Source organism: Vidua macroura, chromosome 15 (assembly GCF_024509145.1).
Source record: "Vidua macroura isolate BioBank_ID:100142 chromosome 15, ASM2450914v1, whole genome shotgun sequence".
NCBI classification, from domain to species: Eukaryota; Metazoa; Chordata; class Aves; order Passeriformes; family Viduidae; genus Vidua; species Vidua macroura.
Genome location: NC_071585.1, coordinates 5,121,421 through 5,149,386, shown reverse-complemented (window position 1 = coordinate 5,149,386; position 27,966 = coordinate 5,121,421). Strand labels below are relative to the sequence as shown.

Here is a 27,966-nt window from a genome sequence, read left to right as displayed (position 1 = left end):
TTTCCTGCTGTGCAAAAAAGTGCTTTTGCCCCCTTGTATCAGCTTATTTGAAATGCACACAAATTCAGATAAACAAAAGTCAGTGTGTCGTGGTTTATCTGGTTTACTGGCTGTGGTACCTAAAACAGTTTATCTGACACAGTCATTGTAAATATTTGCCATTTTATCTTGATCTTGCATAAAAACAATAGAATTGATAAAATTAATAGGAGTCAACTGAACTATAGGGAGTATTTAAGTTCCATCATTTCCAGAATATTAATCTATTATAATAAAAGTATAACGCTGATTTCAGTGGTTTAAAATTGCAGTAAATGGTGAGCTGAACGATATTTAAATCTGCATAGATTATTGACATCATTGAGTAATTTGTTACGTTGCCAGCATTTACACAGAACAGCTGATACCTGTTTCTGTTGTCAGAACAACCTGGAAGCATTTCTCCTTTAAGCCAGGTTTCAAATGCCTGTACAGCATCACACTACTGCTGTGATTGTGTAGGGGGTTGGAAGTAAACACCTAATTTCTCTGAAAAATGATAGAACAGTTATCTTAGGGACAGGAATTCTTACTTGTAGAACACTTCTCGTTACTGTTCTCTTACTGCCATGTGTCCCATTCTATGTTTGATGGACAGGATCTTTCAGGAAAGGGATAATTCAGTTTCCTGCTCAGAATGCACTTGGCTTCTCTGCTGTTTCTATATAAAGGTGACTTCTAATAATAAAGGTGGTGGTTTGTTTGTTGGGTATTTTTAAATTATTTAATACAGAAGTTATAATGAGCTTTGTCCAAGTGACTTCAAGTCATTGCTTGTCGTGGCTGGTTTTCAGCTGTTTAGTTGCCAGAGGTTCACATCCCATTACTGATCATTTGAACCATGACATTTAAAACATAATCATGGTCTGCTCACTCTCCCCACCTCCGGTGGTGTGGGGAGAGAATCACAAGGGTAAAAGTAAGAAAAATCTGGCATTGAGAAAACAGTTTAATAACTGGGATAATAATTATAAAAACTGTAATAAAAAGGAAAATAACAGAAAGATAAATTAATTCCCAGCCAGGTTCTCAGCAGCTTTTCCCCTAGTTTATATAATGACAGTAGCACTGTATGATATGGGATATCCCTCAGTTCAGCTGGGGTCAGTTCTCCCAGCTGTGTCCCCTCCTAGCTCCCATTCTGCTCCCTGGTGGGATGGGATGAGGAGGAGGAAAGGCCCTGACTCTGTGTAGGCACTGCTCTGCTATAATAAAAGCATCCCTCTGTTATCAACGTTATTCTCATCCTGAATCCAAAACTCAGCACTCCACTAGCTACTAGGAAGAAAATTAACTCTATCCCAGCCAAAACCAGACTAATACCCATCACTGTTGGTATGCCTCTATGCCATTAGCCAGGAATGTGATTACTGGAATTACTCAGTCTTGTCACTTCTAAAGGCCACATTTTTCTAGGTTTGACTTGGTTGCAAATGGTGGAGCATCCCTGACGCTGCACTTTGAACGGGCCCCGTTTATGAGCCAGGAAAGGACAGTGTGGCTGCCGTGGAACAGCTTCTATGCCATGGACACACTTGTGATGAAGACAGAGGAGAACTCCATTCCCAGCTGTGATCTCAGCGGGTTTGTCCGTCCTGACCCAGTCATCATTTCATCACCACTTTCAACTTTCTTTAGTGACGCTCCCAGCCGCAATCCCATTGTGCCAGAAACCCAGGTAAGAACAGCGTGAGTGAACAGGGTAGAGAAATCAGTGCTCAGGTGACAGTTCTGACCTGAGCACAGGGCCACCGTGTGTCCCCTGCAATTGCTACAGCAAATGTCTCTGCAGAGCTGCATTCGTTCTGGCAGGTACCAGGTTTTCTAATGAGGGCTGTAGGAGATATCCCAGGTTTATGTCACTGTCACCCAGACACATTTATCTTTGATCACCTTGCACTCTCCCATTATCATAAAACATATCAAGTATATCTGTGTATTTCAGTTGACAGCTTAGGTGTTTCAAGAGAATTTTGCAAAGGCTTGGCATGTGCTGCTGACCACAGACCGTTTCCTTATTTCTTACTTAGGACAAAAGCAAACTCTATTGGTGCTATTTTTTCACTGCTGTATTCAGTTAGGCTTTATACTGTTAGTGGAAGTTGTGGGTTCCTATGATATTTCTTATGTTTCCCTTGCATATAGCTTGCAGTAAAAATGTTTGTGCTTATTTGCCCTTTTGCCAGCAGTGGGCTCTTAAAAAGATGCATACACAGACACCAAATAATTATTTGTCAGAAATGTCAGCTGAACTGTGTTGGTTTGAGGAAATCCACTCCCAGTAAAAGACATAAGTTCATAAGAATACATAAGGTGATAGATTAAATAAAAATCATTAATGTAAAGTGTTTGATCTCTTTCCTTCCCAGGTTCTTCATGAAGAAATTGAGATCCCTGGCTCTAGTATAAAGCTCAGCTACTTGAGTTCCCGCACTGCTGGATACAAATCCTTACTGAAGATCATCATGACTCAAACACTTGTGCCACTGAATCTGATCAAAGTTCATTTGATGGTAGCAGTAGAAGGGCATTTGTTCCAAAAATCATTTCAGGCATCTCCCAACTTGGCATATACATTTATCTGGGACAAAACAGATGCCTATGGTCAGAAGGTTTTTGGGTTGTCAGATGCTGTAGGTAAGTCTGCATATACAAGCTCCAAAACTTTCCAAGTAACACCTATAATTCTAAATAAGAAAACTGCAAACTTCCTTACAGACATCTCATGTAGACTGAACAGTTCTTGTCTCCCTGACACAATTTATCTTTGTATTACGGTTCTTTTCTACATTCAAGATCATATTCAGAGGGTCTAAACTCCATCAGTGTGCCTGGGTTTCCTGCTCAGTACCTGACTTAGAAAGTTTAGACCAGGTAATAGGAAAAACTGGCCACAGGACCTTAGGTGAAACCTAATCCATCATTACAATTTTATTTTCTTTACTTATAAAAGGATCCTCATGCTGGACTGGCTGGCAGTCTGCAGTGCATTTGAGTTTTCACACATACCCTTACTGTAGTCTCTTGTGGTATAACACATTTGAAATGAAATGCTGTTCCTCTAATGCTGTTCAGTCATGTAGTTCTACAGCTATTTTTAGTTAGCTTGGTTCTAGTGGGTGGGAAGAAGAGTGATCATCATAATATTTTTCAGTTTTCATTGACTGTCTGAATAATTTTAATACAACAGTGTTAAAAATGAGCATCAGAGCTGTGCCAGTGTGGAAAGAGCAGCTTCTTTTTTTAATATCAATTATTTTCTATATTTTCTAAATTCTTCTTTGCTATAGCTTTTCTTTCTTATGATATTGCTGGGATATTGCTTTCCTGTGTAATGCTTACAGTATAATTGTGCTTAAATGCACATGAAGTTTTCACTGCCCTTTGGTATATGGTATGTAAAATGAATATGCTAAATAAATGCTGTGAACATCTGACAAATTAAGAATTTATCTTATCCTGCTATCTGATATTTTTAATTATTTAATATAATTTTACTATATTTTAAAAATTTTATTTCTCACTCTCCTCTCAGCAAACCCATCACTTCCCAGTGTGAGCTATTAAAATAGAAGTGATCAGATCCCTGCAGAGTACATGTGAATGAAGTTTCAAATTTGTGTCTAGTCAAAGATCTGAATATAATATTGTAGAATAAAAGTGAGGAATATAATCACTCCATCTTCTTGAGGGGGCTGGGGGACTTGAATACTTGATGACTTGAATGTGCTCTGGACATATAATTCAGTGTTTGTTCAGCAAGTATATTAGATTTTATTTCATTTCAGTGTCTGTGGGGTTTGAATATGAGACTTGCCCCAGTCTCATTTTATGGGAGAAGAGGACAGCACTGCTGCAAGGATTTGAACTGGATCCCTCAAACTTAGGAGGATGGTCTCTGGATAAACATCATGTACTTAATGTCAAGAGTGGTGAGTTAGCTCATTCCATGTGTTTGCTGTCCTACAGGGAGTTTTTATTTGCATTATACTTACACTTCCAAAAATGCTATTTCTCCACTCTTTTAATTTCATCTTTAGCTCAGTAAGGTATGAGGCATATTGCAGTTGTCAGAAAATTTTTGTAGAAATTCAGCACATTTTTTACTGTTCTGCACAGGCTGAATTGCTTGAAGTCCTTATCTTTATCCTCTCTTCTGTTTTTTTGTTTGTTCCCCTGTAATATCTTTCTGTCTTCCCTGTTTTTCTCATGTTAGGCACATCTGTTCCTGGTTCCTTTTCCCCCTAACCTGAGATGGAGCTTACAAGGAGTAGGAGTCTGTGACAAGATACTGAGTCTCCTTTGTCTTTCTCATTAGTCATCTGTTTGTTTTTTCCTCACTTTTTTTTTTGTCTTCCCATATCCTAAGCTGAATTTTCTTTGTATTTTACCAACAACTCTTTGGGAGCTGAATGCTCAGCATACATTTTATTTGTTCCCTGCAAAGTGTTGTTTGCAGCCTTCCTGCTGATCATTTCCAAATAACAAAATGTATTTTTGCTCAATAAATCTGAAGTATTGTTCAGAATTGTCAAGATCAGGTTATTTGAACTCACTTCCAGTGCTGGGCAGTGGATCCATATTTGGGTAGTACATGCCAATAGAGAGTGTTGCCACCAGTGGGGATCCAGTTATGTTAGGGTCATGCAACTTCATTTCCACAAGAACATGAGGCTGAAAGTTTCCAGCCAGATTTCCACAGTTTTTGATGACACAGAATATGGTCACACTGTCAGAAAATCCACTCCCTTCTTGGAGCAGGGTTCTGCTCTTTGAACATATATTTTGAAGATAAATCCTATCTTGAAGGTATTTTCTTGAAGTCTATTAGAGATCTGTACCACCAGCTTCCCTCTTGCCTTTTATCACTGATCCTTAGCAGCCCCTCTGGGAGTTTGATCTTTCTATCTTTTCATTTTCTGAGCTATCATTTTCTGTGGTTCCTCCATTTCTCATTTTTCATTTTCCATTAAAAATGTGTGAAAGACTGAGAGGTGGAAAGAGAACAGTAAGGTTGGCACAGAATTCCAAACAAAACATGATACGGGAAACTGGAGTGAGACAAAAATAAGGAACTGCTCTTCTCCACCCACTCAGAAACCATCTAAGCCACAGTCCCAGGCCTGAGCTGTGTGGCAGGGTTTTCTTTCATAATGAATACCAAAGGACTCTGAGTGTAGGTTTGGGTCTGTGGATGTGTATGTGTGTGGGTATTAACACTGAATCTTCATTAAACCTTTATTTTTACTACTACAAAATGCTTCTGCTCTTTTTGCACCATTGAAAAACCAAACACCAGTCATTTCAATGTACAGCCCCTAAAAGCAGCTGTTGAAAAGAAAACAGCCTCAAGTCCCCTGCAATGAATAGTGGTAATAACCACTTCTTCTCCTCTCTGTCCTTAGGTATATTGCACAAAGGCAACGGAGAAAATCAGTTTCTCACTCAGCAGCCGGCTGTGATAACCAGCATTATGGGGAACGGGCGCCGCAGAAGCATATCCTGTCCGAGCTGCAATGGTCTGGCAGAAGGAAATAAGCTCTTGGCCCCTGTAGCACTGGCAGTGGGTATTGATGGAAGTCTCTTTGTTGGGGATTTTAACTATATCCGGCGTATCTTCCCCTCCAGGAATGTCACGAGCATACTGGAGCTGAGGTAAGGCTTCACCTCAGCACTTCGCTTCTGGAGCCTGTGCTCAAATCAGCCTTTACCATTACTTCTTATAATTTTGAAAAACATTGTCACTTTCAACCTATTTAAATTCCAGTGGAGAAATGGGGCACAGAAATGCATAGTTCAAAGTCTGTAACTTAACCGAGCAGTGACTAAGGTGAAGGACTTAAGAGCAGAAATTAACTTGCACAGAAAGTACAAATCATCTCTTTCTGTCTCATTAGTAATCACTGATTCAGTCCTCCCTCAGTGCATCTTTTAGTTTTGTTTGAAAAGTCTAGAATTGACTGCCCTTAGGTACTGAGCCACAGTGACAGGCAGAGGGGTAACAATGAGGTCAGAGGGAAGTTTCTCCTGCCAGTGGTTTTGAGATCCACTTTCACATTTCTTCTCCATGCTTGTGAGTCTGTTTCTGTAGGTTGACAAGTGCAGTTCAGGTTGACATACAGATTCATTTTGCATCATCAGAAATCTTGTTTAAGATTTTAACTCTTTCCCCCTGTCCCATGCCCTGCTCCAGCCTTAAGATTTGATCACTTAATAGGGAAGGCATGAGTATAGAATGTACCACTTCACCCATTTCTGTTCCATCTCCTTTTTTCATTTTTCCAGGAGAGGCAAGAGCTATTGCTTCAAACCCTCACTCATGTAACTGGACCTTATACTTACAGCACTGCTGAGTATTTGCAGAAAAAGAAGGAAAAATAGCGTGCCCTGGCTGTCTGCTGCCCCTCCTGGAGCCCACTCAGGCAGTAGCATTGATGCTCCTGGAAATTGGATATAACTGCAAAGTACATTGAGTGAATTTAGGTCACAAGTCTTTTTTTAATGATATGACCAATAACCAATTCCTCTGCTTCCACATTTAGTTTTTAATTAGTGGGAAAAAGTGCAAAATTATTGGACTGATAAAGAATAGGAGGCCTAGCTCTATTTTACACCTCTCTTCCATTCATGTCATTCTGTTGATGTCACTATTGTGAACTCTGATTCTATATAAAAGAAAAGAGATCTGATTCAGGCCAATTCAACTCTGAAATCACTCTCTGACACCTACCTCATACACCATCAGGCTGCCTCATTATATTTTTTTTTTTTTTTTTAAGTCATGGATCATCCAGTGCTTTCTGCTAGCAGCTCAGTTTAAACCACAGAAGGTAGCTGGCATGGAAGTGTGACCTGCTATAAATATTTATATCAATATGCACTATAACTCTGCATTATACAGAATATGCTAATTATTTTTCTCTAAGTTGTTCAGATCTTTTTAGCTTTCTAATAAATAGGACTACAGCTTTATAGGTGAGGAGAAACATTTTCAGATTAGGATATCTCTTATAATGCATTTTTATGCACCTCACTTACCATTATCAGCCAGTGACCGTTTCCTAGCCCACCTTATGTTTGAAAATGTTGCCTCAAAATTTACAACAGTATTAGTGTGAGTACTTTGCTTTCTCTCTCTGTGAGAGAGATTGAGAGGGAACTTGGGTTTTCATCATGTGAGGGAAAATTGGGAAGGACATCAGTAAAGAAATAGAGATGGATTTTTATCTGCTGTTGTCCACTTCCTCATTTATAAAAGTCTGTTTTCCATAACATAGTTTCTTTAGCTTCTGTTATAACTAGAAGCAATTAACAGTGAAGCTGATGCATTGTGAGTGCTGTTGGACAGCTGCAAAGGACTTGACATACAGATTTTTAGGATTTACAGACTAGGATTATATTATGATGTCTTTTACCCCCCGTTCCTCTAAAGGGAATTAAGGTCCATTCCAGCAGTAATTGTGATTCATTGCTCATCTTGAAATCTGCATGAGTTACATGGGTAAGAGTTTGAAGATTTGAGCCATTTAAGTGTGAATGAGAGCAGAGTCTTCAGCTCCTGTCAAGTAGTTTGGATTATGTTGCAACCAGTACATCCACAAGTACTACAAACCAAATACATGGCTTTGTTTAGATTTCACAGCTGATGTCATTTTGGTTTCACATAAGCCCCTATAGATCTTGAGTGCCTTTGTATGTCAGAATATCCCAGTGTGCATATTTCCTTCACACTGGCCTTTAAGAAGGTGCCTGGTTGGAATGGCCAGCAGGAATTTGGACTCCAGGGTTGCACCTGGGGCTTTACACTGGGGCTGCAAGCTGGGGGCTGTGCCTGGAGTGCTGCAGCTCAGGAGTCACAAACCTCCTTGCTCTGTTCAGTGCATATTCCTAAATGGAAATTATATCAACACAGTGAAGTGCTGTGTGAGTGGAGAATGTGTTCATTTTCTTGTGGGAAGTAGAGAGCACTTTTCCTTGGGCTCTGTGTCTGGGCAGTAAGCTGTGGATCAGTTAATGCTGTTTATCTCCCATTGTACAGTCCCTTACTGCTCACTTAGAAGGGGCTTTTTTACCCTAACATTGGCTTGGATAGGTTTAAACAGATACCAAGGAGCATCCAAACTTGCTTTAAGCAATTATTTTAGAGACTAGGAGGAGAGAAAAACAAACTGCATAGTAAAAATTTGTCTGAAATAGCCTGTTGGAAAACTATTTTTATTAATGAGGTCGCCTTTAGCTGGCAGACAATATCCAAAACCAGTGCTTCCCCATGCCCAGTTCTGTATTCAGAAAACTGCCAGTTTCTCTCACTTCTAGCCCCCAAGCTACTCACATTTCCATGTGAAAATTCTTTCAGTGGTTCAGAAAGTTTCCTAAATATGAGGGGAGGGGGGTGGGGGCAGGGGTATCCTGTAGGGAATTAGCTTGCAGCTCTATCCCTCCCAGCCACTCTTCATCTGTAAACTAAGCTAAGGCTAGTGCTGAAAAGAGATATCTTCTCCTGTGTCCTTTTGTAAAATAAAACAAATACTATGTTTGCTTTACCATCTATTCTTCAGCTAACTGTTTGTTCTTTTTTCTTCTGTTCCCTTTCTATAAAGAAATAAAGAGTTTAAACATAGGTAAGACATGAGCTCTTTCCCATATAATTTGATATGGTTTGTTTGCTTCATTGTGTTTGCTTTTTGTGTTGTGCTTCTTGTGTAATGTTATGTTCTTCATGTACCATATATAGAAACATTTTTATGTGCTAATTGTGTGTTATGAATATGATAAGCATTAGCAATTACAAAATGCAGTCAAAAAGCAGCCAATAAGTCCTGACAGTAATTAGAAATTTCTAGTAGAATGCAAGTATAATGAACCCCAAGCTAACTTCTAGATAAACACCTCTCCCTGCTGTCTATAATTGGTCTAAATGGTCAAGGTAAACTACAACAGCATTTTCACAAATGCCAGAAAGGTTCACAAAAGCACTAATGACTGCATATAGGTCAAATACTAATTTTCTGGTCATTAATGATTTTCTGAACCCACTGTGTTTTGCCATAATTTAGTTTATATTTCTTTTGTCAAACACATTTAATAGCCAACCTGTGGGGCTGGCTGTGTGCAACCACTAGAAGCAGTCACTGTGAGATTCAGGAGGGAGGCATAACCCTCCTGGATGTTAGGAGGAGAGCACTGGGTCCTCTGGATGGCTGCAGCATAGGAAACACTTGTGCCTCTTTTCATGTCACACCTGGGACAGGGAGGATGTTCACCCTGGAGAAAATCAAGGGCAAGAACAAGAAGAGCTCTTGTGAACTGTTTCATAGTGTCCTGTGCATTTCCCTTTTAAAACCATACTTTCCATTTTTGTGATACAAGTTGATGCAATAGATGGTCTGGACTAAATAGGATCATTTCCCCTTAACAATATGTTTTGGCATAGTAACACTATGCCCTAACTATTCTTATCTGGGTAAATTCATTTACAATTTGCTAATGATTATTGGTGATGCTGGAGGCTCCTCATTGCTTCAACTAAGCCTAGTTCATTTTCCATCTGTTTAGAGACTTGCTCTGGACAGCTTCTCTTTTGGTTAAACTTAAAGAAAAGCTGCTCTTGAACAAGAATTTGATGCACCTATGAGAAGAACAGGGAGAATGAGCTGCTCTTGCTGCCAGGCCCCAGGCTCCCTCAGAGAGCAGAGTGAGGCTGCAGATGGTGGTGACCACGCATTCACTCGGGGGCTGGAGGCACAGACATTATTGGCAGAGGCCTCTGAGCAACACTGAATGCCATGGAAAATCTTTTAAAACAAGTTACAATCCGTGGCCTCCTATAATTCAAGTGAAAGATTGCAATGGTGCGGAGAAAAGAAAGGCAGAGGTCTTTAATTGCTTGGGTGCCAGTTTGAGAAATATTGAGTACTCATTTATAAAACAAATCCCTGTTTGAGGTAATAGTCTCATCGATTCTTTGGGAGCACAGTGAGTGCATGTTACCTTCCAGCAGTCATTTTCTGTCAAATTCCCTCAAAAATTTGCTTAGAGTTTTCCACTATCTGTTCCCTGACCTAGTTCAGGAAAGAGGGCAGGAGTATGGAACAGGTCTGCAGCTCCAGTGAGCTGCTCTCTGATCTGGAACCGAGCTTGTCACTGACCTCCTGGCACAACTGCCCTGGGGAGACCCCAGAGGATAAAGGCAGGGTGAGCTCCATGGATGCACCATGACTGCAAGAGAGGAGAGGGAAATATCCCGTGTTCTGCCATTGCTCTTTACCCTGACTCATGTCTTATCCCATCCTGGTAGCAGCAGGGCACACCCTAGGGCTGGCTGAGGGCAGAAGGGAGGCAGGGGTGGGCACAGGCTGGCAAAATCACGTGTGAAAACAAGAGAGACCCTTCCATTCCTGCAGGGTGGCAGCTGTTCCCTGGGCACTGTGTGAGCAGCCCTCACCACTGAGTCCAGCAGGATCCTCACTTCCAGCTGCAAGTAGCAGTGTCTGTGCCCAGCTCCAGTCTGTGCCCAGCTCCTGTCTGTGCCTGCCTCAGGTGCCCATTTGGCCAGGGTGGGGATGTGCCTTGTTTCAGAAGGGCCATGCAAAAGGCACCAGCTGCAGGGCAGCCTTGAGCTAAGTCGGGGTGTGTTTGTGAAGTACAGCACAAGGCCAGTGCCACAGCAGAGTGTGTTCAGTGTAAGGGGAAAGCATGGTGGGAGAACAGAGCAGCGTCTGGAAGCAATGACAAACGTGCAGGTGTTTGTATGGCTCAGATACCTGAGAGACTGGAGGAATCTCTAAAGTGGAAAGAACTATTTTTCTATGTTGCAAAGAAGGTTGAGCATTATTTTGGAGGATGAGAAGGAATGTGGTAAGGGTGTAGTGAAGAGGTGCAGTCTGCTGCTGAAGATAAGGAGACAAACTTGGGGAATAATGAGATTGTCCTCTAATCTCAAGCATGTCACTAGTTTCCCTGCATAACTTTGTCTACACCACTTAACCTCTCTGTGCCTCAGTTTCCTCCTCTGTAAAATGGGTGCTACACCCATCTTTTTAAAGTACTCTGAGATCCATGCATGAAATAAACCTGCCAAGTATTTTTTTTTGTTTATTGTATTTCTTCATCTCTAATTTCTACACTCCTAGACTTCAGCAGATGGTATTGCCTCTGCCTACTGAATTGCGATCCAACCAATCTCCTTCCTACTTTCTACAGTCTTAGAACAAACCATTATTGACCTAAACCCATGGAATGTCAAAAGACTGGCATAGAGGAAAATAACTGTAGAAAGTGATATTTTGGGGCCTCCTCATTCCTCCAAATCTGGTCATGACCACATGGCCACAGTTACCTTGGTGTGCCGATGGATCCATCTGCCGAAAGTGGCTTTATTATAGTTTCAGCGATTCTGCTCAAGAAATGGCTTATGTCCATCATAGCTTACCTCTGTGTATCCTCACTCTTGGAGATGGGCACTTTTGCCACTTGAAACTAGGAGTGTGGATATTTGGAGGCAAATATCTCTGGTTACTGGTAAGTAACCTTCATTTTTTTTCTTCCCGTCTTCATTTGTCTTCTATGCTTTGAAACCACCATTGACCTTATTTATGCTCACCCATAGGCTCCAAAGGCTGGAAAATTCACATCATGCTTAAAATCCAAATAAACTGAGTAAAACTAGCCAGGCAAGATTTTGAAAATATTTCTGCACTGCAGTTCCGTGTGTGTGAATGTATATATATTGTAAAGATTGACATTTCTCAATTTGCAGATGATTTGCTAAAGTAGTTCCAAAATGTGACAAGCTGTCAAAAAACATATATTTCAGAAGAGAAGTAGCTTTCCATATGAGCGCCCATTCCAATCACAAACTGAGGACCAGTTTTTCAATAACAGAAGGTTTGGAGTTAAAGTCAGACACTTGGGGTCTCTGATTTTAGTTATATAACCAACTTCATCTGCTGTAAATTACATTCTTGATAAGAATGAATGAGAACAAATTTGCTTTAGAAATAAATTCGTTATGCCTCTGCCTCCTATTTATACAAGACCTCACAAATCTTGTGGCGTAATCTAAGTAACTCAGAAGCTGATTCTTTGATCCTACTCCTATGACTTCTGCTTCCAAAGGAAGTTAAACAAGGTAGCAGGAGGAGGGAAACAGATAAGCTGAAGAGAATTGACCTGGAGCAGATCTAAAGGGCTAAAGAGATCAAGAGGAAAGACTGCTGTGCAGCTCTGGCTTATTGGGCTCTGCTGTGCAAGGTTCAGTGTAGAAGGATGAGTGAGATTTAAAATTACAATCCCTCTGAACACTGACCAGGCCCTAATCAAGTCAGGTCCTCAGGTGATGGTCCTTCAGACCTCACCTCCATACGAAGGTGTCAGACTTTCTTTCCAGATCTTTCTGTGCCTGATGAGTATCCAAGCTCTGAAAGCCTGTGAAGTTTCTAGACTGCTCAGCTCTTTCTGTTTTATGCTTTCTTTTTCTCTAAAGCAACAATCCTGCTCATAAATACTATCTGGCCGTGGACCCTGTTTCAGGCTCCCTCTACGTGTCGGACACCAATAGCCGACGGATATACAAAGTCAAGTCCCTCACGGGCACCAAGGACCTTGCTGGTAACTCTGAAGTGGTGGCAGGGACAGGAGAGCAGTGCCTGCCCTTTGACGAAGCCAGATGTGGGGATGGAGGGAAGGCAGTGGACGCAACCCTAATGAGCCCGCGAGGTAAAGGAGGAAAAGAAGCCGGAGAAAATGACTGCGTGCAGCTAGGCTGGATGTGGAAATAATTATCTGGCAATTAAATCACTCCTTGCTCGGTGATTTTTATTCTGGGCTTTAATTACAGTGGATTGGCAAGTGTTCGTGCTTTGTTTAGTTAAAGCAAACTTTATTACCCCGGCACTGAGTGCTGCAAAAGGAGAACAGAACACAAATTAGCAGGGTACCACTCACTCCAAGAAGCAAGCGTGTGAACGGGGAAACTGATTACTGTTTGAGATGCTGTCTTTGGGGAGACAAATTGCTTGCTGTGGCTTTTCTCTGAGTTTTTCCTCCATGTATCTCCTTTTTCTTCAGAGTCAGAGAAAAAAATAAAAGGATTTTTGCCCTTTACAGTTTCTAATTTTTGACAATTTTTTTTCAAGATGATACAGAGATTTGGGGATCTGTTTCTTTTTAAGGCTTTTTTTTTTTTTCTCCATTGTTTCATCTTAATTGTAAGGATGAATTAATCGGGTGTATTGCCATGTGTTTCAAACATCTTTGGGTTTTTTCAGTGGCTGAAAATAACTAGGTGATCATAAAGGTACACAGAAATGGAAAGTCCTGTTTCTTTGTATAGGAAGTAGTTTCAGTTAACACATAGAAATTAAAAAGATGAAGCTCTATCTTCTCTCGCTGCCCAGTGGGATGAGCACTACAACCACTTGAGGACAGAATTTTTTTTTAGATCAGTATTTTATTTTCAGCCTGAGAAATGGATAAGGCAGTGCACCAAATCAAAGCAGAGAAGGAGAAAAAGGCTGCCCTCCTTCCCAACAGGCAGCAGCATCTGTCTGTTCCTCTGAGGGAGCACCCTTCCATTCTGTGCCTTCCCTCTCTGAGGACTCACAGTGTGACAGGCATTGAGCCTTCCCTTTTTTATAGGCTGGCAACCTCTGTGTCTTCATCTGGAAATGCCAGATGTTCTTTCTGTATTTGCACTGCAACAGGTGAAATAATTTTTTAAAATCCAGAAATAATACAATGTCCTCTTAGTTTTCAAAAAATTTTGGAGGTATTTTGATAGATTTCTTAAAAATTCTTCATCCTCATTAGATTCTTCTGATGAAGAAAGCAATACCTCAAATTTCTGAGTAAAATGAGGGGATAATTTTTTAATTTGGTTTATGTAATATATCAGAGAGTTTGAATCTAGCAATAAGCTGATGCATTCTGCTGGGTCTTTGGCATGTTTGGGGATTTCTGTAGTTTTCTTTAAAGCCCTGAAGGATAAACCTGCTTGATGCCATTTCTTTGGCAGAACAAGGGGTTTTCGGAGGGTTCCAGGACCTATGCTCAGGTTGTGGGGGAGGAAGGAGCAGGGGAAGTGAAAAAATTTCACCGTCTTGTAAGCAAGACAAAGCCTGCCTTGAAGCAGGAGCCTCACTGCTGCACTGATGCCTGGGTTTTATATCTGCAGGAATTGCAGTGGATAAGTATGGACTCATGTATTTTGTTGATGCCACTATGATTAGAAAAGTGGATCAGAATGGAATTATATCAACCCTGCTGGGCTCCAATGACCTAACTGCTGTTCGACCTCTCAGCTGTGATTCCAGCATGGATGTCACCCAGGTAGATTCTTACTGCATTTATTTTCCTCTCTGCCTTAGAAGAGATGGGCATCTATTTTGGATGACTGCCTGGCCACTTAAGAAATACATTATGCAGCACAAGATGATAACGTATTTGATTTGTTACTGAAATGAGTGAACCATCCTTTTTACTGTGGCTAACACAGTTTATTTATGCAACTATAGAGAAATAAGGTTGAGATAATGGGAGTTATTGTCTTAATTGCCTGTTTTTCTGTAATTATTGTAGAGCTTCCACAATGTAGCATTCATTCTTGCACAGAAACACAATTAGCCAAAGTTACAACTGCACGTAGCTTTAATATTTCCGAAAAACAAAATCATTGTTTGAAATAGTTGCCATTCATGACTTGGTTTCATGATTTACACTGATAAACCCCTCACTAATTGCTGTTGTTACACGTGGAATTTTAAACACTAGGAGTGTACTTTTCAGTTTCGAGTTTTACAGTAATAATTTGTGCAACTCATAGGTACGGCTGGAGTGGCCTACTGATCTCGCTGTCAATCCCATGGACAACTCCCTTTATGTCCTAGAGAACAATGTTATTTTACGGATCACAGAAAACCATCAAGTTAGCATTATTGCTGGACGCCCCATGCACTGCCAGGTTCCTGGTATAGACTACTCTCTTAGCAAACTGGCTATTCATTCTGCACTTGAATCAGCCAGTGCCATTGCCATCTCACACACAGGAGTTCTTTACATCAGTGAGACAGATGAAAAAAAAATTAATCGGCTACGCCAGGTAACTACCAATGGAGAAATATGCCTTCTTGCAGGGGCAGCTTCAGACTGTGATTGCAAAAATGATGTCAACTGTAATTGCTATGCTGGGGATGATGGGTATGCCACTGATGCCATCTTAAATTCACCATCTTCCTTAGCTGTGGCCCCAGATGGTACCATCTACATAGCTGATCTCGGAAATATCCGCATTAGGGCTGTCAGTAAAAACAGGCCCGTTCTTAATTCCTTTAACCAATATGAAGCTGCATCTCCAGGAGAACAGGAGCTGTATGTCTTCAATGCTGATGGGATTCACCAGTACACTCTGAGCCTCGTTACTGGGGAGTACTTGTACAATTTCACCTATAGCAGCGATAACGATGTCACGGAGGTGATGGACAACAACGGCAACTCCTTGAAGGTGCGCCGGGACGCCAGCGGCATGCCCCGCCACTTACTGATGCCGGATAATCAGATTGTCACGCTGGCTGTTGGCACTAATGGTGGACTCAAGCTGGTCTCAACACAGACCCTGGAGCTCGGATTAATGACATATAATGGAAACAGTGGTCTCTTAGCAACGAAGAGTGATGAAACAGGATGGACAACATTTTATGAGTAAGAATGTTTTTGGCTATATTAAGCATACATTTATTTTTCAAATGGTAGTGAGTAGGCCCTAGGCTGACCCTGCTGCAATTTGTTGTAGGTTTTTTCACTGATACTTGAGTGAGGCCGTTGCACCTCAGTCCAGGGCGATGCTGGAAATGGTTAAGTGGCTTTGTGATGGCGTCCTTTGGGTGGGTGCTGATCCCCCTAAATCCCTGCCTGGGCTTTGAGTTTGGGGCAGCTCATCCCTGCCCAGCACAGAGGACTGTGTGCCATGGCCAGAACCCCAGCTTAGTTAAGCTGCTGTTCATGGTCAGCCAGAGTAGCCCAGCACTCCCCCTGCAGCTCCCACAGAGCTGCCTCTCTCTAGGAACCCTCATGCTGCAGCTTCTTTTGGAACTCAAATTATCTCTCTTTCTGTTCAGCCTCATATATTACTCATGGTTGTTAAAATGTTGATTAACTTCAATGATTGTTCATTCCTGAGACAAGTGAGGAAATTAGATCCCCAGCTATCTGTCAGACCCCTGGTGTAACTTCCATAATTTGTAGATAACCCAAAAGCACACTGGTGTTCATGAGCATATAGATTAAATAGACAGAACTTCCTCTTCAAATGAAATTCATCTGAAGAGATGAGGTTCAAAAGTATATTAAAAATCTACAGAAACTAGTCCAATTTTTATTAATATTTATCCTCTTCTTAGTAGTCTCATTGCCATTTTTTGATCAAAACAATTTTAAAAAGAGAAGCTAAATGACATATTGAAAAATATATTTAAGTATGGCAAGTCTGATACCATATATTTTCTCTGAATTAGTTAATGACTAAAAAATATCATTCCCCAAATCAGTGAGTAGAAAATAGGAATAAGGCTTTATATTTAATTTCAATTGGCAGGCTTATTTTCAAGTCACAGCCTAGCAAAAGTGCACACCTCTTAGTTTATCGATGCATTCAGCTTGGCCACCTGTTTCCTCTGTTTAGAGAAAACGTAAGAAATGGAGGAATAGAAGGAGGTGTGCTCAGTGCGCTCGGAATGCCTGCCCTGCACAGCAGGGATGCTGCAGCTGGTTCCCGTTGGAAGGAAAGCAGTGCCCTCTCGTGGGGCCCTGCATGCCCAACCGCTCGCTCCTCTCCTCCAGCCTGGGGCTTCACCTGGGGAGGGGCTCATTTTTCCTTCATGTTTTGCAAAAGTTATTTCTTTACCACAAATTCGTTACAGAAATTGTTCAGTTACATGACCACATGAAGGTTTTACCTGATGATTACAAGCTCAAATAAAAGCTCCGTGGGCTAGACAGAAAAAAAATCATATTATTGCCGATGAGATGTGGATGCCCTGCTAGGAAGATTTCTTCGTTGGGTGTTTTCCTCAATAGGTAGCTCAAGATGCAGTCATATAAATTAGCTATTTCTCAAAACACCAGAAATTAATTATAGAAAACTAAATAGCAAAGTAATTGAAAACTCTACATGAAAATCCATAAACCATTAAAAAATGTAATCAGAAAGTTACAGGTTACAAAACTAGTATAACTGGTGTCAGAGAGTCACACCAAGTGCTAAGTTAACATGGTTTATTAGAAAAATTCTATTATGATTCCTAAGGAAATGCAGAAGTTAGGGGCTTTGATGTCTTACTGAGATCAGCTGAAAATATCACTTAATGTGTATATAGTCCTGCATTTTTTTTTTCCAAGATCAAATAAGAAAATATGCACAACCTTTGCCTCAGGTCAGTGGAAGTTAAATACCATCTTTAGATCTAAATATTACAGCCTGAGGTACTGTCTTAGATAATTAGTAACTTTGATGAGGCAGCAGAAATAACTTATTTCTCCCAGATTTATACATACATTCTCATAAGCATAGAGCCCACAGATGAGAGAACCATAAAGACATTATTTAAATTGAATATACAAACCTAAACAATCACAGTTCACAGTCACTCAGTACTGGTTTCTGGTTTCTCTTTTTTCTTTGAAACAGATCCTAAGAGAAAATACAGTATTCATCATTCTGCAATTTTTTTGGTAGCTACAACTTAATATCAATTGAAGATGAAAGAAGTACTTAGCCAATGAGAGTTTATAAGGACAATAAAATAGTTTTCTGTGCAGATACATTCATGCATTCATACAGACATAATCAGCAGTCAAAATTGTTAATATGGCAGCAGAACTGGAAAAGAACAGAGGTCTTTTAAGTGGTAAAGTACTACAAGAGCTAAAGTTCTTATGAAAAATTTATGTCAGTGCATTTATATCAACCAGGTGCTGAAGTGCCATGTTATCTAATTGGGTATATTCCCCCATTTATCTGAAACTTCACCCTGAAAATGCTCTCAGCATTACATTTGTACAGTTAATCTAGGTGTGCATATGCAGAGTTGCAGACACAAGCTGGTTTGTGTGTGCACACTCCATATGTGAATTCTATAGATAGCATCTGTGCATGTGCATGCAGCTCATTTGCAGTAGGAACAGCCAAGGCTCTTCAATAATAGAACAGCTACCAGCAGGCTCACATGGGGTAATTTAAGCTTGGCTTGGGCATGAAGCACAATCTTTGAAGCAGCTCCCAGTGGTATTCCTCTCGGTCTGGGGAGCATCCTGAGAGAATGCTGCAGTTTTTTCTGGAATCAGTTTTAAAAGGGAGAGAAGACAGGGGTGTACGTAAATGTGTGTGGATCTGTGCCTTGCCCAGCTCTGTGTTGAGTCAGAAGCTGCTGTTCCTCCTCTCTGCGGTGCTGGGTATGGCCCTGCCCTTGCTGCTCCGCCCACGAGCTGTCAGGAGCACAACTCAAACCTGAGACTGGGATGCTGGCCATAAAAACCGGGACAGCAGCCCTCGGGGCACTGCCACAAGCCCGCTGAAGGGATGCACAGGTGTTTGTAGCTACCTGAGAAGGTGCCGAGTGCTCAGCTGTGTCCGGGCAAGGCTGAGCCGTAGGTGTGGCCATGGGCAGCCCAAAGCCATCAGGCTGGCAGAGACAGCCCCCAGCTTTGTGCCTCTGTCACCCAGAGCTGTCCTGGGAAACCTTTGCCTGCTGGCAGGGGGGTCTTGGTCACAGTTAGCAAAGAGCTGGTGAGGCAGCAGTGGGGAGATGCTGTTGTTTGTTGGTTTTTAAGGTACTGGGATAAAGGAAGGTTGTTTGCCCTTGTAATGTTATTAGTAGAAAAACTTGAGATGAAGCCTTACTCTAACTGAAGTCAGTAACAAAAGCTCATGAATTTGGGAGTACCCAGAGCCCACCTCATTTGAAAATGTAAAGGTTGCCTTATCAGACCTGATTCATCCAGGCTGATGCTGTGTCACAGACTGCAATAGGTAGAGACTGCTTCTGAAGAAGACACCAGGTCAATTAATATATTTTTCATTGTAAATTTTAGTTTTTTACTTCATTAGACACAGGTTCATGACATGAAGAAGAGAAGTACATCATCCTTTAATTAATATGTAGTTTATTCTTATTATTCAGATAAATGTCTGGGTGTTGTATTCTACTGAGCACTTGTTCTCATATAATACATAAATTATAAAAAAAACCTCAGGAATATGCCACTTCAATTTTATGGTAGATAAAAGGTTTCTGTTATATTCATTTTAATTTTTTTACCTTTAAAATATTATTTTAAGTAAGATTTTATTTTGATGCTATGGACAAAGTAGAAATGCCTTCTTTATAGATTGGTACCAGAGTGTGAATATATCATTTAAGTAGTGAATTTTTTATATATCTAACTCATAATCTAAATGGTCTGCAGATCTTCAATGAGAGTAATTTTGTATGTATTTTGTTAAGTGTATCCATCATTTGCTTATAAACCCTTTTAATCTCTACTGTTGCTGCTTTCAAAGCTGTGACCAGCACTGGGGAACACACCCCATGGCAGGGGTAAAACAATCATTTCTTGAAATAACACCAGAATATTTTCATTTTTCTGCTTCAATCTCTGTACATCTACATCCATATTTACTTTTTAGACTGCCCTTACACTTTGAATAGAGATTTCCAGTGAGTAGCCCACAGCAATCCCCAGGAATTTTTCCTAGGTTAATTAAAAACCCAGCAATGTGAATGAAAAGTTTAAATTAATGTCTCATTTGCATTGCCTAAAATATATTTGCTGATGGGGAATTTCAGCAACCATTTTTCTGGAAGTTCACCGCGTGCTGCAGAGTCACACTGGAGACACTCATAGTTCTTTCTAGCTTGTCCTAAATAACACTGTCTGTGCTGTAAGATTTGACATCCAAGTGTTCTCTTCATCACTCTGCTCATCATGAAACTCACCACATACAGATTCTTAAGGGGCCTTATTAACCTTTAAGATTTTTGAAATTGTCCATTTTTTGTACTTTTTATTTTCCCCTGCAAGACAGATGCTTGGCTGGATCAAGTTCTTCCTTTAGCTATTCTTTTGGAGTGCTTTTCAATATTTTTTGTGAAGACCTCTATACAGACTTAACCCACTTTCATAGATTATCTCAACAGATCTTTTTTTCAGTGTCTTGCTGATGTGATAATATATCTATATATAAATATATATGTATCTGTGGTGAGAAACTTGTGACTATATTGAGAAATATCATGCTGCTTAATCTTTCTTTGACCCTGAACTACTCAAATGAACACAATGTATTATTGGTCCCTTTTGGGTCGCATGATGCTTTGTTTTATTGATTTCCTTCTTTGCCTAATACTTCCATTGGTTCTGGTAAGGCTTGTTGCTCCACAGGTGATTTTTTTCCTTCCCCCAATATTCAGTTGAATGGGTGCAACCATTTGCAATGGATTTAAAAGTCATATATTTTGTTCATTTTAACTGAGGAGCCAATCCATGATTTAATTTTTTAGATATGCTGTACAGTTCAGGTGGCCTGAGGTTTCTGAGTGTTTCAATTGTAAAGCCATGTTGAAAGCTCTGATTTTTTTTTTCATCTTTACAGCTAACCACAGCCTGCAATGAACTGAGCTAGCTCCATGGTACTAAATGTGCTCCTCTTCTCCTCTACAGTGCAATGGATTTACCAGTTCTCTTCCAGGCTTTCTGCATCTCTACATCCCAAGGATGACCAGTTGGTTTCAATCTCTACCTAAACTTTTCCTTTTATCTACACAGGACATTTTTTCTTGCCTTTCTGCTCTCTAGAAGCACCTGTGCTTTGGTAGCGGCTGGGTGAGAGACTTGCACGAGTAGAGAACTGCAGCAAGCACAGTGTCAGACTGGAATGCTGATTTTATTTCAGGTCCCCATTTCTTGCCCTAAGATCCAAGGGATTGCTTCTTTAGCAAATGTATGCACACAACTAGAGCAGACTGCAGGAAAGTGGGAAAGGGTATGATTTGATTTCCAGCAGCATTCCTTCTTTCCCTCCTCCTCAGGCTTTATACCTCTAAAGAAATTTAACTCTGTAAAATCATGGAAAGCCTTTTTTTTTCCTTTTTTTTTCTCTTTTTTTTTTTCCTTTTTTTTTTTAATATTTATGCCTCTGGAGCATTTAACTCATTTTCTAAGGTCTATTCTGAGTGCTGACTGCTGCCCTTTGTGCAACTCCAACCTCTGTCCTGTGCTTTTCATCTTTTATCTTTATGATCCAAAATACTGACCCCAAAATGCAGTTCAATACCACAGATAAGATATAAATGAAATTATAATGTTGTCAAGCTGATGTATATTTTAATACTTTATGGCAAGTTTATTCCTTGATATGTCACTCAAGACCATACTTCATTTCCACTCGGTATTCAAAAGCAAATGTGCAGTTTATGCAATTGTTTATTGCAGTGTCCATCAGAAGTCCACTTCCTTAGAGTGAATTGCAACTATTAAAATGCAGACTAATATACTAGTTATAATTGTTTGAGCCAGATCACTCCGTAAATTCATGATAATTTAATTAATTTAATAATTCAATGTAGTTACCCATGGAGTTGAGATCAGTATCTAAAAAAATATTATCCTTATAGACTCTTTCAAGAACAGAGAAATAGACATGGCCAGGATGTTCTTGAAAATCTGTTTCAGTCTGGGTTTTTGCACAAATGTGGTGCATTATTAATACATTGGGCATTGAAATGAACATATTTCCTCATGCTTTTTTGCTCTCACTAACTTTTCTATTAGCTATGATCATGAAGGGCGTCTGACCAATGTAACACGTCCCACTGGAGTGGTAACTAGCCTTCATCGAGAAATGGAAAAGTCTATTACCATCGACATTGAGAATTCTAATCGGGATGACGATGTCACGGTCATCACAAATCTCTCCTCTGTGGAGGCTTCCTATACAGTTGTTCAAGGTACCAAAGCACACTTCTCAGCACACTCCTAACCACACACACAGCCTGAGAAAGCAATTCACTAATGATTTGTGTCATTAGTACACTTGTGAGCAGGGGGAAACCGTGTAAGGTTTGCAAGAAAAACTCCCAGAAAGCTTATTCCTAAAATGACAGGTCTTCAGGACAGGTAAGAGCCATTTTGCAGTCCTGCTTTGTGTCAAGTACATATGGTCACTGTCTCCTGGGGAGAGTTAGTCCTGCCACTGCCTCCTGGGTCAGGAACACTTCACCCACTTGCATATTCCTCTGTACTTCCCTGCAAAATTGGTTCTGACTTTTGTGCCGCAGAGATGCAACCTGACTGCTGGATATGGCTGCTGGGGGAGATCCTTCTGGAGAGGCTCAGGAAGTCTTCTAGTAGAAGAAATCTTCTAAATGTATACACTGCCATTAATTACAGTGTAGAACAGTCAGGGCAGTGGATGGTGTGGTGCCAGAGATGGCCCTTCCAAGAGCAGTGTACAGCCCGAGGGTGGCAGGAGGCAGCAGCAGCACAGGCTCAGAGTTTGTGTAGAGCATTCCAGCACCGCCCAGGCATTGTATCTGATAGAGTCAGTTATCAAATAGAGGCTGAAAGGGATTTGGTGAGTGATGGGGCTTTTAAATTAAGATATAATGTCACTGGAATGAGAATATCACCATCAAACAATAGTCTCCTCCTGACGTAAATGTCAACATTTGTAGACTATTATACCGTGACAGGTCTGGTTACAAAGACTTAATTTCTCTTATACCAGATGATTAATTACGTAGATGCTGTCCTTCTGTAAGGCAAATATTGATGTGTTGCTGACAGCTGCACACTCTGGCACTCCATCCTGGCTGAGAGGGGACTTGGCTGTGTCAAACAGCTGGAGACCAGCATGGCCAGAGGAGCACAGGGTTGTTTCTGTAACTAGTGTTCTGTAACAGAGGCCAGGTGTGCACATCAGGCCAGTGTGGTTCTGGAGGGGAGGCAGGAGAGGGAGCCACTGTGGCTGCCAGCTTGCACTGCTGGAGCCTCACACCTTGAGGATTTAAAGCCACGCTGTAATTCTGTACAAGGCCTCTGCTTGGAGACAGTTTTTAAACAGAGGGAAACAAAAAAGAAGAGGCACTTACTTCTTCCTACTTGTAAAGAGTCCAGCAATCATCTTCTTTTTCTTTTTGTCCTGGAGTTTAATGCTTTGTTGTTTATCCAGCAGTTCAGTTTTCAGGAGTTTTTGTTCATATCAGAAATAAATTACGTGGTTCAACACATATCACTGTGCATTTTGATTCACAATTAAGACTGAAGGGAAAACATAATGAAATAAACACAGTATCTCTCTGCAGGCTCACTGTTACACTACTGTTCTTTACATGAATCAGTAACATCTCTAATTTCCACCATAGTACCATGTAAATGGTAATTGCAAGCTGACTTCATTTAACATCAACAGGAGTGCAATAAAAAACCAATCAAATTAAGCTATATGTTTTCTTTATGACTGGAGTAGCTAAATTATTTTCTTTTCATTATTGCTGTAGATCAAGTGAGGAACAGCTACCAGCTCTGTAATAATGGTACTTTGAGAGTGATGTATGCCAATGGCATGAGCATTAGCTTTCACAGCGAACCTCATGTCCTGGCTGGGACTGTGACTCCCACCATAGGACGATGTAATATTTCTCTACCCATGGAAAATGGTTTAAACTCAATTGAATGGCGCCTGAGGAAGGAGCAGATTAAAGGCAAAGTGACGGTGTTTGGAAGAAAGCTCAGGGTAAGTAGAAGCTGTTGTTACAATAATCACCTTTCCCTCTTTAGGCAGAAAATTAATGTTTTTATTTTGAAGGACGTTACTTTTACTTGTTAAAAATGTACAACTCTGGGACTGTCCTTGGTGTGACTCTGTTTGAGAGCTCAGTTGGCTGTATGGGATCATCTGCTGCTATCAGCTATAGAGCTGCATTACTAAAAGTATTCCAAAAGAGATTGGGAAAAATACCTAAAATATTACAGAATCACAGAATCATCAGTGTTAGAATAGACCTCCAAGATCATTTAGTCCAATCATTACCCCAGCCCCACTGCAATTGCCCCAAACCATATCCCCAAAGGCCATATGCCAATGCCTCTGGAAGACATCCAGAGATGGTGACTCCACCACCTTCCTGGGCAACATACTCCAATGCATGAACACTCTTTCAGTGAAAAAAGTTTTTCAAATATCTAATCTAAACCTCCCTTGGTGCAACTTCAGGCCATTTCCTCTTTTCCTTTCATTTGAGATACGGCAGAAGAGACCAACCCCCATCTTCCTTTCAGGGACTTGTAGAGAGCAATTAGGACCCCCCAAACCAACTTTTCTGCAGATTAAACACCCCCAGCTCCCTCAGCCACTCCTCAAAAGATGTATTCTAGAACCTCCCCCAGCTTCATTGCCCTGCTGCTGCAAAGCACTCTGCCTCTCAAGGGGGTGGGAATCTGAGCACTCACCACTTGTAAAACTGCCAGGGCAGACTCACCCCAGCTGGTGCTGGGGAGCAAACACAGCTACAGCATTCTGCTGCTGTGAAATCCCCCTACAGACTCACTGAGACAGGCATGTTGTGTTTATTCCCTTCCCCAAATGGCAGATTGGAAAATAATTGCCATAATTACAAAATCGTAAGCACAGGATAAGGAAGACAGTCAGGTCATGTAATCCATCCCCTGCCAAATTAAAGATCTGCTGCAGCTGGATTAATCCCATTCTGTGCTTTGCTGGCCTGATTTTCACTGATTTTTTTTGACTGGGCTACTTCAGTATGTGCAGTTTTAGAAGGGATTTGAGATATTGGGCAGAAAACAAATGTAGTGCTGATCAAGTCCTCATTCTTTTAGCAATTCTTTCAACATAAGATACAGTTCAGTGTGTTCAAGATCACATAGCAAATGCAATATACATAAGCAATTATGTAGTGATTTACAAAAAAAAAGACTTGGATGTTAATTTTTTACATTTTCCTATTGCTAGCATCTAATTCCCAGTATTGAGTTGACAAATCTTTTCTTATTCTCACAAATGTACTTACTGGGGAGAAGGGGAAGGTTGGACAAAAAAAATGAATGAGTTTAGCAGCTAATCCTTAATGACTAAATTTCATGTCTGTGTAATTGATTTTTGATGTGTTGACCTGCAGCAGTTGATTGGAAGTGGAAAACAGATCAGCTCTGCATTTTGACTAGGTGTTGTTCAAAATAAAAATAAATAGGATGCTGAAATGAAATTGCAGTAATCCTAATTCTCAATACTAAAAATTTAATAGAGGCACTTGTGGTAATTAGCTGAAGTTAAACATCTTAGTGCTGAAACCTTGCCTGAGATAGGTTTTCTGAGATTGGTTTTCTTGCATCATGTTTATGCAAATCAAAACAATGCTTTATCTAGCAACACCTCAGCATTTAATTGTCTGGTGTTAGTTCCTGTAACAATAATCACATATCCATTTAGCTCTTTTAAATGAAAATCATTATGAGATTATCACAGGTTGAGTGGACTGAAAATGAAATTTGGAAACGAGGGAGAAAGCACAGAATTTATTTGCATCTCATTTATTCTAATTCATCTTTATAAACTGTTTAGTGAACGAAGCAGAGCAAGTGTGTTGGAATGCTGTGGGGAGCAGGTGACAGGGAGGGGCAGCTGTGGCAGGTAGTGACACAGAGCAGGGCACTGCTGCAGAGCTGACAGAGCACCAGGGCCACCTCCTGGAGCCCCAGTTCACCATCAGTGTGACTGGAGAGTTGGGCATTCTTTGTGATTCACCTCTTGGCTGAGTACTTCTCGCAGCATCCTGAGGAATATTTGCTGGAGCCCACAGCCCTCTGCTTCAGTAGTGAAAGGGGGCTTATAAGAAGATGGGGACAGACTTTGTTTTAGGGTCTGTTGTGATAGGAGAAGGTGTTGCGGCTTTATCTAAAAGAGGGTAGATTTAAAGTAGTGATGCAGAATTTTTTTGTGGTGGTGTGGTGAGGCACTGGCACGGGTTGCCCAGAGCAGTATTAGGTGCCCCATTCCTGGAAGCATTGCAGGTGAGGTTGGCAGGGCTCTAAGATGTCCCTGCTCAGTGCAGAGGGGTTGTACTGGGTGATTCACAGGTCCCTTCCAACCCAAAGTACTGGCTGGTTGTGCGAGCCCTCACGCAGTGGTGCTGCCTGAGCCCAGGCTCTGCCCACCCTGCTTTAGGCACATCCCAGCCACACCTGTTGGAATCTGCACACCTGCCTGGGCACATTTCATGAACCTGGGTGTTGTCACAGGCCCCCAGCCGGGGAATACATAGCATTGACTCCATGATTGCAGAAGGCTGATCAATTGCTTTATCTCATCTTATACTATATTATACTATACTCATTAAGAAACTCAGTAACTCTTATAGTTAGTCCCATACAGCTTTGACCTAATTGGTCAATCCCTCCAAACACCATCCAGTGTCCAGTTAAGAAATCACCCTTTGGTAAACAATTCTCCATGACACATTCCACATGTGCACAACAGCAGGTGCAGCAAGTGGAGATAAGAATTGGTTCTCATTCTTTCTCTGATCTTCTCACAGCCTTCCCCAGGAAAATGCCTGGGAAAGCGTGTGCCTGCTCTCTGGCCAGAGAGCTGCTGCCACACCTGGGAAAGGAACTACGCCTTTATCTTATCCCACTCACTGTCTGCTGCTGTTTGATGCACCACACATTCAGTGTCGTGCTACAGTTTCAGATAAAGTCCTGCTGAGATTCCTGTCTGAAGAGTTTTTATTATGGAGCAGCATGATGTAAGTGATTTCTGTGGCCAGACCTTTCCAAGGCACAAAGGGCTCGTCCCTACGGCCACAAGAGCAGCAGCCAAGGGAAAACCAGATGTGCACATGGGTAGTGAACAAAAGAGAAAGGGCCTGTCGAGTAATCTGCAGTTGTGATATCAGGGACTGCTCTCAGTGTTCCCAGGAAGGGTGGGAATTAGTCAGCCTGTTTGGGTTCCTATATAATTAATATGATACTACAATTACAGCCTCTGGTTTTACTTATTTTACAAATGCAAATGAAGGTACTGAATTATTCAAGCAGGTGATGTTCATGTGTGCATCTCTGAGTGATGTTTGCGTGTGTGCACAGCTCTTGTGTGTGTAATCTTTTTTAAAACCCTACTAATTTTGTTTTCTGTGGCAAAGCCAAATAACTGTTATAATGTTTTTGAAAAAAAGAGAGGATACCTGGAGTCAGACTTTCCTTCCTGAAGATTACTATTGCAGTTACTGTAATGGAGGGAGCAAAACCCAGAAATCCTGACTGATTTATGAAGCTTCAGAAGTTACAAAAAACCAAAACAAACAAAAACTGCAAAGCTAAAATTCAGTTCATAATCTTTCTGAAAGACTTTTTTTTTTCTTTTTAGAAAATCTGCTCACCCTTAAGAAATTGGGCTATTTCAGTCATACACTAACTCTTTAATTCTGTAGCTAAATGTTTTTGAGAGGTCAAAGCTCTCTTCTGCTCGTGAAATGGAGGTTTTTTTATGTGTCTGCCATCAGGGTTGATCCTACAAAACAAGAGTAACCAGTTGAGAAACTACTGATGCTGTTTCGCTTCCCTGGCTTTATTTTCATTGCAATGGGAGAGTAGAATATGACTTGTTTTGCCCCAAGGTGTTTTAGGAAAAATGCTCTGTCTTTTCTGTGAATCACAGGGCAAGTTGTTGCTGGGATAACCTTTGGGAAAACCTACAGGAAAGAGCTTTTTTTTTTTTCCTAGTAATTGCCCACTGAGGAAATGCAAACTGTTAAAGAGATTAATTTCATTAATGGAAAAAATTAGGATAATGAGCAATAATTTGAAATAATTATTTCTTTGCAAACACAAAACTGTATTAATTTTAAATGTGTCTGTATA

At 40.8% G+C, this 27,966-nt stretch overlaps 1 protein-coding gene across 1 annotated transcript in view; it reads left to right on the top strand.

The window, feature by feature from the left end:
- TENM2 (teneurin transmembrane protein 2) overlaps window positions 1-27,966 on the top strand; it is a 555,006-nt gene that overhangs the window by 517,107 nt on the left and 9,933 nt on the right. Inside the window, exons 17-26 of the mRNA XM_053991099.1 lie at window positions 1,456-1,717; window positions 2,409-2,676; window positions 3,828-3,971; window positions 5,445-5,694; window positions 8,640-8,660; window positions 12,524-12,756; window positions 14,213-14,367; window positions 14,861-15,735; window positions 21,862-22,037; window positions 23,589-23,824. Of these exons, the coding sequence (XP_053847074.1) occupies window positions 1,456-1,717; window positions 2,409-2,676; window positions 3,828-3,971; window positions 5,445-5,694; window positions 8,640-8,660; window positions 12,524-12,756; window positions 14,213-14,367; window positions 14,861-15,735; window positions 21,862-22,037; window positions 23,589-23,824 (2,620 nt within the window). The remainder of the gene's footprint in view (window positions 1-1,455; window positions 1,718-2,408; window positions 2,677-3,827; window positions 3,972-5,444; window positions 5,695-8,639; window positions 8,661-12,523; window positions 12,757-14,212; window positions 14,368-14,860; window positions 15,736-21,861; window positions 22,038-23,588; window positions 23,825-27,966) is intronic.